This window comes from Argiope bruennichi, chromosome X1 (assembly GCF_947563725.1).
Source record: "Argiope bruennichi chromosome X1, qqArgBrue1.1, whole genome shotgun sequence".
Classification (NCBI taxonomy): domain Eukaryota; kingdom Metazoa; phylum Arthropoda; class Arachnida; order Araneae; family Araneidae; genus Argiope; species Argiope bruennichi.
In genome coordinates this window covers 82,758,754-82,778,465 of record NC_079162.1, presented here as the reverse complement: position 1 = coordinate 82,778,465, position 19,712 = coordinate 82,758,754, and the positions used below count along the sequence as shown (strand labels likewise).

General features: G+C 30.9%; 1 protein-coding gene across 2 annotated transcripts; it reads right to left on the bottom strand.

Moving 5' to 3' along the window:
• Positions 1–4,715: 4,715 nt before the first annotated feature.
• On the bottom strand, positions 4,716–18,440 carry LOC129958190 (mitochondrial pyruvate carrier 1-like). 2 transcript variants are annotated; one of them, XM_056070464.1, is made up of 6 exons: positions 18,286–18,440; positions 16,930–16,933; positions 14,512–14,527; positions 13,122–13,202; positions 6,666–6,798; positions 4,716–5,576 (listed from the first exon to the last, which is right to left on the bottom strand). In XM_056070464.1, exons 1-6 carry the CDS (start codon positions 18,354–18,356, stop codon positions 5,564–5,566), a joined length of 318 nt encoding a protein of 105 aa, XP_055926439.1. In that variant the 5' UTR covers positions 18,357–18,440; the 3' UTR covers positions 4,716–5,563. The 2 variants fall into 2 exon arrangements, with proteins under 2 accessions (XP_055926439.1, XP_055926438.1); XM_056070463.1 differs by having other exon boundaries at positions 16,930–16,950; positions 18,286–18,437.
• Between the last annotated feature and the right edge of the window lie 1,272 nt (positions 18,441–19,712).

The following is a 19,712-nucleotide window of genomic DNA, read 5'->3' as shown; positions in this document are numbered from 1 at the left end:
TACCTTTCCCCCTTAAGAAAAGCGGCAAAATTACTTAAATGCATTGAAAGATTTGCAATTTATATTTTATAGAGTACTTTTACTATAAATTTTTACTTCAAAAGAATAAAAATACCTCCTCTCCCTTAAACAATCGGAACATTTAAGATGGATAATAATAATAAAAAACAAACGCCCATGTTTAGTAAACTTCAAAGTAAGTTAATATTTCAATTTAGTAAGCATTTTTAATATCAATGAAAAGGAAAGTTATGATTTTAGTAAATCTCGTTTGAACTTAAAAAGAAATCCCCAACAAACATTGAAAATAAAAGGAAACGAATTTCCTTCGGAAATGGAGACAAAACAATTTATACAAGAGTTTGCCATTCCCGAATCGATGGAGACACGATCTATCGACGACGACGTCATGAAGCAGCACTGAGGCCTATCTCTCGACGGCCATGCATCAACAGCACTATTTGCAAACTACAAAGGTAAATGTTCAAAGTTTCCATCGTTGCAAACGATGGCTTCACGTCATTGCTCGGCGAGCACATGCGTGACGCGATATGCACCCAACATTTTGAACATCATCGTCTGGAAAGATATGCAAATAGTGCTGTTGATGTGTCTACTGCAGTGTTCCCCCCACTTTCACTGGATATGACGTCATGCTTTGTTTTTCGCGAAAACTATGTATCGCACAGGTACAGTTTTTATGTACTCCCATCTAGTTATCTGGTTGTGCAAAGTTTGGGCTGTATTTATCGGATACCCTGTATTTAAGTATCACGATAAGTCACAATTATTCTTCATATTAATTTAGATTTAATTTAGTTAATAGTCCTAATTATGTCCGAGATAGTATCTATGTGATGTCAACGACTATGCTTGCTCTTGTTCTTCCATTCAGAATTTTCAGTATTCTGTTCCCATGGATCTTAATAAAACAGGAATGAAATCAGAATTTAAAATAAAATGTACTATGCTCTGTTTTCCTGATTTGCATAAACCGTCTCGGTATGACCGTGTGAGCGCCATCTATCGGTCATTTTTAAATACATTTTTTTAATGGAAATAACGAAATCCAAAGGATCTCTGAACACATTCCCGCAAACCATAATTTTTTTCGAGCATTACTTTTTTTTTATTATAATCTTTTGAAGTTTGCACGAATTTATGCTGCACCCGGTATTTATTTGTCTATCTTTTCTATTATGATACGATAACGCACGGTTGATTTTTGGTTGAAAACCTGTGAACATGAAATACATTTGATACTTTTGAATTGTCAATATTTGGCAAAGAAATATTCTTTCAAAACATTAGAGAAATTCGTTGGGAGTTTGATTAAAAACACTCAAAATAAAAGTATACTATACCAAAAATTTGCTACAGCTTCAGTCATAAAAATTATGACTACTTTTTTTGTCGCTTCTAAAAATATATAGAGAACTCGTATACTATAATGAATAAAAATATATCAGATTAGGATAATTTAGGTTACCTTCAAATTATTGATGCTTTTTCTTTTTTTACTTTCTCGTAAATGCAGTATAAAATAAAATATTGAAATGGTAAAAACATTCGAACTCAAGATTTAGACGGATCGCCACGTTTCAGACTTCTCTTAGATGGAAAAACACTTTTTTACTTTCTTGTATACAAAGTACAGAGGAAGTATTGTAATCGTCAAAAAATTCGAACTCGATACTGTATCGAATCTCCAGGTTTCAGAACTCTCCGAGTCCCTAAAACGTTTTTAGCTTTATGTCTGTCTGTGAACACGATGTCCAAAAATGCTTTGAGCTACAATTTGAAATATGAACTTAAGACCAAATTTCATCTACCCAAATAAAATAATAAACATTATTGGCGGAACAGGATGTTACCGTGTTCCTCTAGACTTAATACGATATCCTTAATCATATAAATAAATTTTAGGTAGGTGCACTCTGGTCTCCGGCACATAAATTCGGTCGGAAGTTAGTTTATTAGAAATCATTAGATGACTCCGAGCATATAAATTCCGGCCAGCACTAAAGTAGATGCCGAGGCTGGATACGACCAGACCTGGTGGTCGCTTTCCTTTGCTGGGCTCCGTGGTGAGCGGCCACATCAGAGAATTTTTAACAATATCATATGGGCAAACATAAAACTTATCCCTTCAGTGCGCGTCACACTGCATCGATTACTAATCTAAATAACTGCCTTGATACTTTTACTCTGTTAGAAGAAAATCTTTCAACAACTAAACATTTTCTACTGTATCACTTTTCTTGGTGGAAAAAGGCATATTTACATAGCTAGGTGACCTCAGTTCAGAAACTTCGTTCTAGTGACCGGCTCTGGTTTATCGCAATTAATTCTTGAAAGCAAACCTTGCAAATTGTCAACTTAAATTATCTTGAATCTATTCCCGTAATTGACATGGCATATACCATGTTAAACTTTTCACAGGGAGTTTCATTTGGACAATTGTCGCACACTTTTATTAAAGAGTGATAAAAGGTTTGGAAAGTCAGGGAGTGTCTAATGTGCAGGATGTCAGGGAGTGTCTATCGTAATAAGGCAAGATGGTAAACTCCTAGAGACAAAATATCTGATTTTCACGTTTCATTCCACAGAACTATCTCAGTATATCAAAGCAGAGTAATTAATCACAGAGTATACGAATAGACGAGCTTATATTCCTACTCTAATGAAATGCTTCAAGTGCAAATGTTCTGGTCGTTCGAAAGCTTAATGCCGCATGACTCATTTGCACCTATAGTGGGAAACAGTTCTGAATGTATTGCGCAAGAAAAATGCGTACATTGTAAGTCTTCATACTTCCTTTTCAAGATCTTCTCCTACCTGGCTGCTGTTCGGAAATGAAGTTGCAGTTGAAACACTGAAAGAAGGTATATCATATGCTCAATAAAAATAAATTGTCAAAGCCCGTATACTATTTCCTGGATTAACTTATGCCGCAGCAGTTAAAAATATTTTATAAACCAAAAGACTCAAATCATTCTAATCTTACCATCCGATTCTGTGCCATTTCAGAAATCTTATGCACTTTCTGAAATGTGTCCTAAATCTGGTGAAACCTTTTTAAATGCCTTTCTACAGATTACCCATACGAATAAAATTTCGTCTCAATTCCAAGCAGTATGAAATAGCTTTTGCTTCTCAAGATCTATCTGATTTCAAACCTGCGATTTCTTACGGGGTTCTTCTTCAGTGCACTGTTGAATCAGATTCAATATTTTTTTGCTGACAATCTCCATGCACCGATTATGTTGCCATCAATTATTTTTCTCTTTGTACACAAGTTGGTCCAGCTACTTCAAGTAAAATGTTTTGCTGGAGAAGTCTCCCTGTAACACTTGATGAAACATTGCCTATTTTCCAAACATAACCATTATTTGCAGTTCATTTCTCTTCCACAATTTGGATACGCATTCTTCGTCCTCGAGTCCCCCCCCCACACACACATCTGGTCGCCCAGGGTTATTTTCTCTAATTTGAATATAACTACAAATTTCATTTCTAGAAACTGTACTAGCAGCTGACAATGAAATATTTTTTGATTTAATTTTTTCATTTGTTGTTTCTTGAATACACTCCATATCAGATGACATGGATTTACTTGTTGCAGTAATAGGAACGATCCAGTCATTTTCGCTATGAAAGTCATCACGTTCAATTTTTGAACCGGAATTATCAACGCAAAGACTTTCAAAAAAGCTTTCAATAACTCTTCTTTCGTTAGATATTTTCTATCAACATTTCTATGTGACATGATATACAGGTCACAAAATACTCGAGTCAGAACACTGAAATAATTCAAAATGAATTGAATTTAGGAATATCTGCATCCGTTGAAAGGCAAAATAAATAATATAAAGGAAATACACAGTCAGATGGCGAGCGATATCTATGAATAGCGTTTTATTCTCCTTCCTTCACCACCTTACTATCCCCGTTTCTGTGAAACGTACAAACCCCATCTTGGCACCTGTTTTTCTATCAGCATATGAAAATAGATAAGAAAATCATAAAAATAATGTGAAAAATAATTATTTTTAGATATTATTAAAATGATCGGTAGCCATAATTATAGGTATACGCAGTAATACTGGCAAAAATATCGATTTAAAATGAACAAAAATAAATTAACATACAATTTGGAAGTTTTTTAAAAAAGTAAACATATATCAAAATTATTAATACGAGAATAAAAATGTTCAATTCAATTAAAGTGAGTTTTCAGTCAAAATGACCGCTGCCGCAATGCTAGTGAAAACCAATTCAGATCATCCTAATTCAGATAAAAGAATACGAACTCCAATTCATGGGGGAAATGATTTCCAGATATTTCCTTACAAGTGAAGCAAGAAATTCCACGAGCATCAACCGTTAATGCCGATCGAAAATGAAGATTTGGTCAATTCTCTACTTCAAAAATGATAACATTAACCGATCTAGCGATTACACTACATAGGTTATGTGTATATTTGAATACGTCGGTTAGGAACCACATAATTTTGATAACAATAAGAGTCTGATAATATTAACCATGATCGCATTAAACGCCGACCTCCGCACTTTTACTCCATTTGCAACAATAGGAAGTAGTAAACTGTCAATTTAGATACTCTACATAATATTAGAATGTCTATTAAGGTTAAAAGTGCTTCATACTTCCTTACCTTTAAAAAAATCGAACTTAAAATAATTGCAGAAAATAAAATCGACATATTTATTTTTATTTAATCAAGACTATTATTTACAGATACTCTCAATATAATCTATTTATTTACAAGAAATTCCCTTTCTTTACAAAATTTATTATTTAATTTTGATAGATAAAACGTGCTATTTACATAGATAAACAATATTGCAAGCAAGAAAATAAATAATTTTATAAGACTAGCAACCAAATTAGTACTCTTCTTTTTGTACTATGGATTTGTCTTTTCAAAAAGAATATGACATCTGTGCTATAAATTCTCATAATAAAGTAATAGAAGAAAATAATTTGGATAAAGTCAAGCATTAGTAAATATATTAAATTAATAATAGCTTACATGATCCTTACAAAAATAAAATGATCTAATACTACTATCACTATAAATGATAGTTCTATGCATAAATGATTATTTCATTTCTTACCAAGTGAGAAAATGTATTGCTCCTTTAAAATTTAATTAATGTTTAGAAGTACATTAAATAATTTCCCCATAAGAAAAAAAAAGCAAATAATATTTGTAAAATAAATACATATAACATTAACATTTAACAAAAATTCAACTTGAGCAAAGATTCTGAATTCAACACAAATGTGCAGTTACAGAGATATAATTTAAAAATTAAGAAAAAATAAATTATAAATAACCATTAATCATAACAAGAATAATTAATAAAAATGAATTTCAGAAACAAAAACCCTTTTAGATATTAAAGGCATATTTCTACCACATCATTACTAAATGCATTATAAGAAAAAATCTAAAATCTGCTAAGCTTTGTAACACAGCTAAGTGCTGATGAATCAGTTTTTCATAAGAAGGCAGTGGACATGATTTTCCTTGAATTAATTCAAATACCTGAAAAATAAAATAAGACTAATTTTATTTTGACATTTAATAACCACAAAGTGCACAATTTTTTTAAATCTAACAGATAGCATAAGATCAGCTCAAAAGCACATACATATTTTCATCAATGATTACACAGAAGTTCAACAGATAATTATTAAACAAATCAAGCATATTATATGCTTTGAATTAATTTCAATATTGTCGAACAGGCAAATGAAATATACCTAAAACACACTAAATAAATGTGACTTATTCAAAAAATAAATTCCCAGATAAGTCTGATAAAAAATAAAATTATTTACAATTTTAAAAATCCTCTGAAATGCTGAAGTATAAAACTTAATGAATTATAGACAGATTGTGAGTTTGGTATATGTTTCAAGCTAACTTTTAAGGATAGACCATGAGATGTTTTTTGCATGAAGTCAATAGATATCAAATGCTGCAATCTATTGTAATCACTTCATCTATTTAGGTGTTGATATCAGAAAATAATGCACCAACTTGAATTATTTCACAAAGTCTTACTCATTAACCATTTTTTATAGTTTCTCATGCTTTTAATGTGTCCCCACACATAAATGGAATGTTTTAAAATAAATATCATAAAAAATTGATGAGATACAAACTCATTACTAGATGACAAAAACAACAACAACAACAACAAACACCAAGAAAAAATAATTGTCTATTGAATTAAGCTAGGGGAAAAAAACTTTCTGATCCTTAATGTGTTGAAAATACACTCCCCAACTACACATGCTCAATCAAATACATATAGTTACATAAAACAAACATAAAAGATAAGCTGATTAATTAACTTCTTATGAACTGATAAGCATTCTCATACTTTTTCTCTCTTGAATTTTCTTAGAAAAGATGACAACCATGAGCTACATAGACCACTAAACAGTTTAAAAACTATACAAGAAAAATAGGAGTAAAACGTTACTGAAAATTTTTTAACCTTTAGCTAGTTTTGATATTTAAAGTGCAAAATCTAACATTGCTTTTCAATAATTATGAAGACACTCAATTCAAAATAATTTAGGAATGCTTTGGAAACAAGAACACCAGAAAAAATGAATTACATACTCATGTTTTAGAAGTCTACATCCTTGAGTTATTTGAGCACATTCATTAGTAAAATGGCAGGCAAACAGCAAAAGATTCCGAGGTTGAACTTTCCATGCAAATCTCATGAAGAGTAAAGAATACACACATAATGCTGAAATAGATAAACAAGAGCATCTGTATAAATTGAATGCTTCCAATACAAAACATATTTCTTTGTACACATATATACAGGTAGTTATCAAAATAATTGAAACACCTGTGAATAAAAGTGACATTTTTTAATGTGTTTCGTAAGCATTAAAATATAATAATAGCCACCAGTTTTTTTTATAAATAGCAGTGTATATATTCTGGTAGTATGAATTAGCTTTATTGAAGTTCTGTAATTCTTGGATTTTTTTCAAAAGAGTAAAATGTCGGATCTCTCAGATTTTCAAAGAGGCCAAATTGTAGGAGCCCATCTAGCTTGAGCAAGTGTGACCGAAACGTCCCAACTTTTAGGCATTTATAGAGATACGGTGTCTAAAGTCATGACATCATACACAAGACAAGCTCAAGCAAAGAAAAATAGTGGGCAGAAAGAGAAGCTCAGTGAAAAAGACTGACGGGTACTGAAGCGTATTGTAATGTCTAAAAAGTGAACAACTGCAGCAAAAGTAACTGCAGAGCTCAATACCCATCTGGATTCTCCAGTGTCAATGATTGGAGTTTGAATGTAACTTCATAAACAGAACATTTATGGCAGAGCAGCAATTACCAAGCAACTTGTCACAGATGTTAATGGTAAGCGTCGTCTACAGTGGTGCCACATTTGCAAAACTTGGTCGATTGATTAGTGCAAGAAAGTAATATGGTCTGACAAATCGTGTTTCACGCATTTCCCTACAACAGGACGGGTGAACGTTTCGAGGGCACCTGCGCAAGAGTATAATCGTGATTGTCTCCTTTCAACTGTAATGCATAAGGATGGATAAAAAAATGATATGGGCAGTCATTTCTGCTGGACCAATCATAACCCGGAAAGGAAGGATCACTGGGGAGAAGTATAGAGAAATTTTAGCTGACCAGGGCCATTCTATGAGGCAAATTTTGTTTCCAGCAATAGATGGAATTTTCCAGAATGATAATGCACATATCCATGCAGTGCGACTTGTCCAAGCATGTTTTGATGAACAAAAGGATGAAGTTAAACATCTGTCTTGGCCCGCACAGTCACCTGACCTCTATAATTGAACCATTATGGTCTATTTTAAAGCCTTCAATATGGAATCGATATCCTCCACCGGCATATCTCCCAGAACTTTCACAATATCTCCAGGAAAATGGTATATATTCCTATGGTATTATGGTAAAATATTCCTCTAAACACTATTCAACACATGTATGAATCGATTCCTACGTGAATCCAAGCTGTTATCGGCGTATGACTCTGCGTTTTAATGTGCAGATTGTAAACGCTCGATACATAAAATAAACATTTCTTATTTTAGGATATTACGACCAACGATTTAAAGTATTTTAAAGAAATTAAAATAAAAACACAAACTACGTCAAATCCAAGCAACGGCGAGCATCTCACTCGTTCTATTTATTTTTTACAATATGAATCTCGTTGCCAGATGCAACAGCAGAAAAATAGTTTTATTTAACACAAAAATAATATATAAAATATTTTTGATGCAATTACTTCAAAAACAAACATGAACAATTATAACAATTAAACAAATACAAAACATTAATAATTATTTATAATATTTAGTTACGCGTGAACCACAATAACTTGCGATGATGAGTTGCGTTACTCACAACCTGTTCCTACATCACTCCCTTGCCAGTAACGAAGTTACGCTAATTAGAAAAAAAAAAAAAAAAAAAAAAAAAAAATTGAAAATGACATTTAAATTTAATATGAATATAATGCACTAGAACAACATTTTATGCATTGTCTGTAAAACGCACAGGTCGTTTTATTTTCCTTCCACAACGTGTTTGTGTGGTTAAAGCAGGCAGTTTCTCGTCCTTTATTGAATCACTTAATGCATTCTTATGTTGTATCCTTTCAGTTGAGTCACTTCTTTTAGGTTCACAAGATGCAGGACTGTTAACAGTTGATGGCAATGGAGCATCAGAAGTGTCAAAATGTGTTAACTTATAGGCTGGTTTAATTCGATCAATAGAAATATTTACATGTTCACCTTTGATTAATAACGTGAAAAATTTTTGCGTTCGTTGTAATACTAAAAATGGTCCTTCATACGGCGGTTCTAAGGTTTTTTTTACCCGATCAATCCTAAGAAATACGTGAGTAGCTGTATTTAAATCTTGTGGAACAAAAATGTGTTGTTTACATTTTTGCTTGGGTATTCTTGGTTTTACTAACTGTATCTGTTTTCGCAGATTATCAACAAAAGAATCTGTAATGGACACAGTTTTCAAATCTTCAAAAAATTCACCAGGTAATTTGATAGATTTACCAAATACCATTTCTGCTATTGTAAAACTACAATCGTCTCGAAGAGAAGCTCGTAAACCCATGAGAACCGTAGGCAACCTCTCAGTCCATCGAATACAGTTGTGGCATCTAATGGCTGCTTTTAGCGTGCGATGTAGGCGTTCTATCTTTCCATTGCTTTGGGGATGATAAGACGTCGTATGCCGTAATTTTACACCACAAATGATTGCTAATTTTCTGAATAATTCTGAAGTAAACTGAGTTCCTCGATCCGTAACCACGAGAGAAGGTACTCCAAATCGTGTTATCCAGCATTCGTAAAAAGCTTGTGCAACAACTTCAGCAGTGATCTGCCGTAAAGGAACCACTTCCATCCAAGATGTGTGTCTATCGATGCATGTCAAACAATAGATGTATCCATCCGATGGAGAATACGGCCCAATCAAATCAATATGAATTACACTAAAACGATCATCTGGCGGTTTAAAAGTTCCAAATTCGGATTTTGTATGCCGCGAAATTTTATTTTTTTGGCAATGGAGACATGCTCGTGTCCAGTTACGAACTTCCTGTTTCAGTGAAGACCAAATGAATCGTGATGACATTTCTTTAACTGTTGTACGAATTCCGGGGTGAGCTAAACAATGGATTTGTTGAAACATCCGCATACGGAAAGGCTTTGGAATAAAAGGTCTAACCTTTGATGTAGATGTGTCACACCATAAAGATTTTCCAGATGGAAGTTGACACTGCTTAAATTTCAAGGATTTACTGTAAAGTCGCAGTTGTTTCAGTTCGTCATCATCAATTTGGGCGTCAGCAATTTGATCATAGTCTATAGTTGGCAGGTTAACATTAGCAATTCTCGATAATGTATCTGCGACAATATTTTCCTGACCATTTACATGACATATATTTGTGGTAAATTGAGAAATATACTGTAAATGTCTCAACTGTCTTGGCGATGCTTTGTCGTTCTTTTGCTTAAAAGCAAAAACCAAAGGTTTATGATCAGTGAAGATTTGGAAATCTCTACCTTCCAAATAATGCTTAAAATGTTTTACGGACAAATAAATAGCCAAAAGTTCACGATCGTACGTCGAATAATTGGTTTGTGCCTCATTTAACTTTTTTGAAAAAAATGCGATAGGTTTCAACCCATCAGGTTAGTTTTGTTGTAAAACTGCTCCTATAGCCAAATCCGATGCGTCTGTGTGAAGCGACAGAGGATAATCGGAATTAGGATATGTCAACATTGCAACTTCTGCTATATCCATTTTGCATTTTTCAAATAGTTTTACAGTCGCCTCACTCCAAGGGACTTTTCTTTGATCTTTCTTTTTGGCACCTTTTAAAAATTCATGAAGAGGGGCTTGAGTTTCCGCAGCATTTTTTATGTATGGACGATAGAAGTTTAGCATACCCAAAAATGTACGCAATTTTTGGAGGGTATTTGGCAATGGATAGTCTAATATGGCCTTTACTTTTTCAGGCAGGGGCCTTGATCCTTTAGCCGAAATTTTATAGCCCAAAAATTCTAGTGAATCAACTCTGAAAACTGATTTGCTGACATTTATGCGAAGACCGTAATCATTTAAGCGTTGAAAAACAATTTTGAGATGTGAGCGATGTTCTTCTGCACTAGAAGAGGCAATCAATACATCATCTAAATAAGGGAACACAAAGTCTAGATTTCGAAATACTTCGTGAATAAATCTTTGGAATGTTGCCGGAGCATTCCGCAAACCAAAACTCATTCTGTTAAATTCGTAAAGTCCAAACGGAGTAATAATAGCCGTTTTTTTCTTGTCCTCCTCTGCAACAGGAATATGAAAATAGGCCTTAAAAAGGTCAATTTTAGAAAATATGACTTTGTTTGGCAAAATGTGCTGAAAATCTTCGAGTCTAGGAATTGGATATCTATCTGGGAGTGTTTGGTCATTCAACCTTCTGTAGTCCCCGCATGGTCGGAAAGACCCATCTTTCTTCGAGACCATATGCAGTGGACTGGCCCACTCTGATTTAGATGGACGAATAATATTATTGTCCAGCATAAACTTAAATTCCTGTTTGGCAGTTTCTAATTTCTTCGGATCTAATCCCCTTGCTTTAGAGTACACTGGAGGTCCCCTAGTTTCTATGTGGTGTTTTACAGTATGCTTTACATCAGAAATAAAAAAATTAGGTTTTGTAATAGATGGGTACAAATACAATAAATCTGAATATTTACAGGCACTGTACATTGTATTTACACTGACGTTTACGGCAGGTGCAACTTTACCTTGAGTAGAGAGGTTAGTTATTCCATCAATTAATGTTTTATTCTTAACGTCAACTAACAAATGGAAACGATTTAGGAAATCTGCTCCTAAAATTGACTGTTTTATATTTGCTATGATAAAAGGCCATTGGAATTCACGACGTAATCCCAAATCAAGGGTTAATACTTTCGTTCCATATGTTTCAATTTCAGTTCCATTTGCAGCATATAATTTATAGTCACTAGTTGAAATTTGTTTTGCGGTATTGGGAATAATGCTAACATCAGCTCTACTGTCCACAAGAAAACGCAAACCCGTTGTTTTGTCAAAGACAAATAGACGGTATTTACGGCAATCTTGATTTACTTCCGCAGCAGAACTCGCCGTTAAGTCTGCTGCTGATGCTAGTTTTCCGAATTTGCATTTTTCCACTCGCAAGGTTGTTTACATTTATCAGGGTAACATTTTGCTCCAAATTTATAATGATAAAAACAGTACTTACCAGCAGGATTAAATCGTTTACGAGACGCGCTGCGCCCCCGATTGTTTTGATTAGCAGCTCTGCTTCTTGAACGAGTGCGTTCAAGTTGTAAGCGGTTGATTTTACGCTCTAAAGAAACAATCTGCGAACGTAAACTATTTATTTCACTATCCTGCTGTATATCATCTCTAGATGTAGCATATATTTCCCGAATCGGATGCATTTCTACAATACGGTCAGCCATTTCGGCAAGTTTCCGGATATCTTCATTGCTGACGATTAGTATATTTCGGATGGAATCTGGCATTTTTTGAAGAAATAGGGTTTTCAACACATTATCGGAAATCCCATCTGTCGCCAAACTACGCATTTTTTGAAGTAGTTGAGTTGGCCGTATATCGCCTAACTCCATTTCTGACACGAGACGCTGAATACGTCTATTTTCGCTTTCTTTAAAGGTATTCAGCAATCTCTCCTTCGCAGCGGTATATTTATTTTCATTAGCATCAGTGACTATATCCCATAAATTTTCAACAAATCTTGGTTCCATCTGCGCAATTAAATAATGAAATTTTGTTTCCTCCGATTTAATACCACTAATGGAAAATTGCGCCTCCACTTGGTAAAACCAAATTTCTGGCTTTTCTGTCCAAAATGGAGGTATTTTTATACTAACCTTGGCCCATTAGCTGCAGTTTCCGTTGCACTTAGTTTCGGTTCGTGTTTTTCGCTGGTCGCCATTGCAGTTCTGTTTCCGGGTCACCACTTTATCTGCGTATGACTCTGCGTTTTAATGTGCAGATTGTAAACGCTCGATACATAAAATAAACATTTCTTATTTTAGGATATTACGACCAACGATTTAAAGTATTTTAAAGAAATTAAAATAAAAACAGAAACTACGTCAAATCCAAGCAACGGCGAGCATCTCACTCGTTCTATTTATTTTTTACAATATGAATCTCGTTGCCAGATGCAACAGCAGAAAAATAGTTTTATTTAACACAAAAATAATATATAAAATATTTTTGATGCAATTACTTCAAAAACAAACATGAACAATTATAACAATTAAACAAATACAAAACATTAATAATTATTTATAATATTTAGTTACGCGTGAACCACAATAACTTGCGATGATGAGTTGCGTTACTCACAACCTGTTCCTACACTGTATTACATGCCAAAGGCGGACCTACACCATACTAATAAAGGATTATTAATAAATTTAGTGTTTCCATTATTTTGATAACCACCTGTAACATTTATGAACTCACCTGAAGTCATTTTACCACTGATAATACTGGGGTCTTTCTTAATATCTGCTATTGCTGCAATTGGTATTCCCCAATTAGCCACTGTAAATCATGATATTATTATTATTTTAATTGATACAAATTTAAAGACTTACAGAAAAATCATCCAAAATAAATAAAATTTTCTTAGCCTTAAGAAACATTGTCAGGTTAAATATTAAATTTATTACATTTAACACATATTAACAAATTAAAGAGGCATCACAACTCTTTCATTATCACTCGGAAAATAAAAGTAAAACATAAGTTTAAAAAGGATAAAAATATTTCAAAAAGAAATATTTTTATCACTAGAAGAAATTTTTCAAAGTTATTTTTAACAGTATAAACAAGCTGATAAGCAAGCTTAAGTTTCCAAAATTATATGTTGAGTATAAAAGATATGTAAACAGGAAATTATAATATTTAATAACATTTTCATAAAATACTTTATATAAATTTTACAATTAAAAAAAATCAGCATACACATCAATAATTTTGCAGAGATAGAAGTGTTATTTCCATTTAGTTCTGTTTTTTTAAAATTAAAAATAAAAAAATATTAAATGGATTTTCTCTTTGGGAATTTTAACGACACCTGCTCTTTAATTAACACACACACCTTCATTTTTACTGCTTTCCAAAGAATGCTAAAATAATGTTTTCATTAAAATTTTAATTTAAAACATTTTTTCTTCTATGCAGATATTGCATGTATAAAGAATGTTTATAACTTGAAGTTCATATACACAAACTATTATATACAGCTAAGGCCAGATTTATGTATAAGCAACAATATACAGCCCCTACTTTTTTTTGGGGGGGGGGGGAGGTCCAGAAATCCGTCTCATAGAGCAAGTGCCATATAACTAAATATACTATTTAAATGGACTTTTGAAGAGCTGTAAAATACCTCCTATAACTTAGGGAGCCATCAATTCTAAATCTAGCACTATTATATAGCATGAAGAGCAGAGGAGAGATTCCATTAATATGAGAATCTTATCACAGAAAATACTGAAGATAAGCAGCTTACTACAAATCATGATCATAGATAATACTAGCAAATGTTAATTATTAACATGAAAGCAGCATTTTAGAAAATATCCCCAATACTGCAGGTTTTTCAAATCTAATTAAGGGTGGGGGTAATTAGAAAAAAGAGCATAATTCCTAATGAATATGATCCAAAAATGAAAATATTTAACTATCTGAATATATAAGATCATATTTAAGATGCACCAAAATAACACTGTATTAAATTTATGGCATTCTTTGCAACCAAATAATTGTAAATTAAAAATTGGGTAGTTTACCTTCAAAATTCATTTAAGAAATATGGCAATATAATATAATAAAAGATTATTCTTACCAGGTCCCCAGAAGTGCTGAAAAAGAAATAAAATAACAAATTAGTACAATGAAAGTAAACAAAATTAAAACATTTCCATGTATTTAAAAAAAAATTATGTATCTTATGGACACTTAGTCCCTTTTCTTAAATTATATTGATTACCTTAAAATGTTTTATAAATTTAAATTATGCAATTTCAGTTCACACTTCACTTTGAAAACAGGTGCATGATACATTAAATAAATTCATACAAAATAATATTATGCATTTCCTCAAAAAAAAAAAAAAAAAAAAAAAGATAATATAAGTAAAGATAAGTAATTCAGGCAAGAATATAAACACAGTAAAACTTCAAAAAACATTTTAAATTCTGTTTCCTTTTCCCTGTTATTTCTTTTTTTATAATAGTGCACACATGACAACATTGCAAAGGCACATATGCATAGTAGACTTGCATTAAAACTTTGAACTTATATATTTCACCATATTTTAAATTATTATAAAATTCTATTGCTACAAAAATATTTTATCTGAACCAATAATACAAGAAAATATTAATATCACCATTAATAGTGAAATTATATAATATTTTTAAAAACTTGAAATGTAAAAATTGAAAAATAACTATATTATAATTCAAGAAAAGAGTACACTTTCATAGCTTGTACTGTACAAAATACTGATTGATATTTAATGTTAATAAGCAGTTTAATAAATATGCTCCAAAATTTATTTACCATGTCCAAGATAACTTGTTTTATACTAATCAAACGAATATATAAATCTGCTAGAAATTATTTCTAACACCATTAAGATTTAACATCTAAAAGTTAAAAAAATAAATAAAGCTGTTTCTGTAAAAATGCTAATCTTATCTGTAGTTTGTGGGAAATTTTTGAAAAAAATCCATAATAATTATGGAGAATCAATGTTAGTTGGCATGTAGGGTGGTGTATCTAAACCACTGCAACTAATTTCTTCACTCAGTTACTTCTAAATATTTCGATAAGAGAAAGAAAACATATTGTTCTTTTCCAACTTTTCAATTTCTCTTCATGTTCGAAGAATTTTTCCACTTTGATATCTGTAGCAAGATCTTTATCTATAATACTGAAAGTTTGTCTAATTGCATTAAGCTAAAATTTAAGGGTCAAATATATGGAAGTTCTGCATTTATTCCAATATGTTAAATCAACATCAAGATTTTGAATGCTGTTATAAGTCTTAAGGTAGAGATAATTTTGTTCTGCAATGTTATAGTATTTAATAAATTAAAAAGTAATTAATGGAGTACTGAATTCTTAATTTAAGAACATTTATATTTTCTTTAATGTCTGGAGATTTTTTTAAAAAAATGCCAACATAACATTCTGAAAGAAATTTATGTATAAATGATGGATAATTTTACTTATTCAGTATGTTCCATCACTCAACAATAACTATCTACAACAGAATAATAATAACAACAATGAAGAAAAAATAATTTAACTAATCAACTGTTCTATGAAATCTAAAGTTAAGCAAGAATTTAAAATATTTTTTAAATTCTACATATTTTCCCTATACAATATATGAAGCAATTCCATACTCAAAAATATACTAACAAAACATAATTCAAAATTGGTTAAGAGCAAGAAGCACTGAGAAAATTCTGATGAAGATTAGACACAATGAAAAAGAAAGTATTCTATTATTATTATTGTTTCTGACATTTTATGCTTTCCTTTAATATTTCACTTTTCTCATATTTATTACACCTGAGTGAAGTTTATGCATTGAATAAATATATTTTTCATTTCATAAGCTAAAATTAAGTCAGTGATAGATATTATAATTCAATACATAATTTATGTGGAATCCACAAATATTTCAAGTATTCCTCTAAGCTAAATCAGCAGGATAACGTCTTTCTAAAACAGAAGATATCATCTAATTAGCAGAGAAAACTGCACAGTTAAGAAGTTAAAGCAGATGATATATTTAACAAGAAAATGTTCATCTTCTACCACTTAAGGAAATTTCTTTGTTTTTATGTTGTTTATGTGTTAATTACTATTTTAATTCAAACTATCTTATAATTTCTATTTTATTTTGCAAATGCTCAAGTAAAAACTAGCTACTAAAAATGCAATTTTATTGCATTTAAATTACAGAAAAAATATAATTATATATGGCAATACATAGAAATCCTGTTTGAAATTTAAATAATCATACATAGCTAAACAACTACACCTTCTTAAAAAAATAAATAGGAAAATATTTAAGCTTTGACTGAAATCATGGCTTACTGGCAAAAGCTGAAATTTGCAGCATAAAGCACCCAATACATTATGTATATTCCCACAAAACATTGTCACTTTTTACAAATTCTTCTGTTATGTAAATGTAATGTATTTAAAAAAATTTATAAAATTATGAGCAATGAATAATACTTACAGTGCTATGCAGAAAAGATAACTGTCACTTGAAACAGCATTTCACATACATGGGGAAAATATAACAGGAATTACTTTCAATTATATATTTCAAATACATTTCTCTTCACAATTAGAATTTTTCATTACGTTTGAATGGTAATTCAAACATAATGAAAAATTCTTTAATATATTTCTTTAAAATGTATTAAAGCAGGATTAGATTTTGCCATTTTCATTATCTCAGTTTTAAAAAGTTAAATATCTGGTAACTGTATGATTATACCATAACTGCTAATGATACTCACATTTAATTATTATTCCATTTCAGAAGGAATGGAACTTGATTCTTTAAATGCATAATGAAATTTGGAAACAAGGTAATTCCAGGTGGCATTGATTTAATATAGAAAGTATGAATGATTCTCCTTCTGATATGACCTTACATTTCTTTTCCTCAATTAGAATTATTTCTCAAACGAATAAAGCTGCACTCATGAGTCAACAACAATCAATTTCAAATAATTATTAAGTAAAGATACAATGAAATTGGCATTTAAAACGCCATTTATAAATAAGTTCTGCAACGTATATTTAACTTTAAAATAAAATACTTCACTTCTCAAAAATAAGGAAAGAATTTAATATAACTCTATTAACTGAACAAGGACATCAAATTAATGCAACAGTAATGATTTGTGACTAATTAGCAAATATGAAATCCCATTAAAGACGGACATTAAGAAACAGAAACAAAATAAAAAAACTTCGTTGGCACAGCAGTTCGATTTTTCAAAGATTAGATTTTGTTCAAAAATTCTTCGAAATATACACTTCTATAATACATGATTTAAACATCATATTTATTGAAAACTACATTATTAAATCAACAGATGACTTATTTTAATAATGTAAATGTAGTTCTTAAATGATTCTGTGTTCTAATATTAAATCGTATTTAAAGTTATCAATATCACATTTTCGGTTTTCTAATAGCAACTGCATAATATAAAAATTTTTAATTCAATATGGCATCGAATAAGATCAAAATACAAAGTTTTAAGAAAACTAAAATAAAAATTATAACCAAAATACTGAAATTACAGTTTAAACAAAATATTAAAATGCTCGTTTATTATTTGAAACACATGAAAGTTTGATCTCCCAATTTGACAGGCAGAATAAAAAGTAAGTATAAATATATGTAATAAAGATAATGAAAATCTTCGAAAATCTGCATTTGCTCTTCACAAGAATCATAGATATCATAAAATTTTTTTTTAGTCTGGCATCGGACATTTCAATGTTAAGATTCCATTTTTTAAAAAAATCAAATGTGATGAACTATTTAAAATCATAAACTTATATTTTACTATACCTGCATAAATATGTCCTAAATTCTTTACTTTTCAACTGTTGGAACATCGAACCTACAAATTTTGAAGCCATGATTGTTTCTGATTGCTTTTACCCTTTCCTTAAATTTTCAAAGTTGTTATTACACTTGAGTCTCAATCGCAACTTTTATTCCTATGGGATGGACGAATCCATCGCAAAAAGGAACTTTTCATAGGTAGGACCGTTTGAGTGAGAGGGGCACCAGGGATAAGCGTTGTCATTTATATGTTGAGATGTGTCACGATGTCACAACACTTTTCCCTCTGTTTGGGAAGGAATGGTATTTTTTTCCAAACGGTGTGTCGACATGTTAGCTTAAAACATATTTTTCAGTAATCTTTCTCCTTATTTAATGGATATTTAATACATATTCCTTTTCATCTTTTATAAGTGTTCCATTGTATATTATTTCACTACAGCGAATGCTGGAGAAAAATTACAGTGTTAATCGTTCAGTACAAACAAAAAATTTTAGACTATTTAATTTCTTCAAGTGACTTTTACTTGTCTTCCACTTTTTTTTTTAATTACCTCTATCGCTGTTTTTAGATAGTTCTGAATTTCCTGATATTGATGAATCTTGAAATTATTTAAAAGTACTTTTTGCCTAACGAATGTTTCCTTTGATATATCTTCAAAGCAGGTGATTCACTGATTAAAAAAAAAATAATAATAATAACATTAATGTACTAACTTATATTCCTTTACAGAAGACTTCTGAATAATATGGAGACATATTTTTCATTAACATCTGATGTGCACCGTTTCTGCAAAAAAACAAAAAACAAAAAAAACATGCCTTTTAAGATTTATGAATACAGTATCTTTGTTGTCGGAGAGAAATATTCTGTTAATGATTATATTTCTCCGACGCTCCATAAAAAGCTTATGTCTATTTTTTTTTTAATTTCTAAGCTCAACATGTCTGTTTGTCTTTAAATGTTACCATGAACTGAAAAAATAAATAAAATTATATTCTGCTATTGTTAATTTTAAGTTATGATGTGAGAACATGAAATAAAATTTGGTTTTACTGAAAATTGTATTTTTAAATCGTAGCTAGTTAAAAACTGCATTGATAAATTGAAGCATCCCAAATATATATATTTTTAATAGAATAAGCTTCTTGATATAAACTTTCTGTAGAAGTATTTTCTATAATATAATTAGAGTTAAGAGTAGATGTTGAATCAGAATTTAAACTCAAATATTTTGGACTGATATTTTGCATTTTCTGCAGTTCCAATTTAAAGATACTTCTAGCTAGCTAACTTTTATGGCATAAAAATCCCATTCCCAAAACTATCATAAATATGTACACATTTAAGACATTGTCAGAGAACTTCATATGTTTTGCATTTATTTTCCTTTAGACAATTTCAGTTATAAAATTTCTAAAAATAACTA

Coding starts and splice junctions, on each gene's coding strand:
- LOC129958190 (XM_056070464.1), bottom strand. CDS start 18,356: ATGGCTTCAAAATTTGTAGGTTCGATGTTCCAACAGTTGAAAAGTAAA. Junction 6,799..13,121: donor CAGTGGTAAAATGACTTCAG/GTGAGTTCATAA, acceptor TATCTATTTCAG/CATTATGTGTGTATTCTTTA.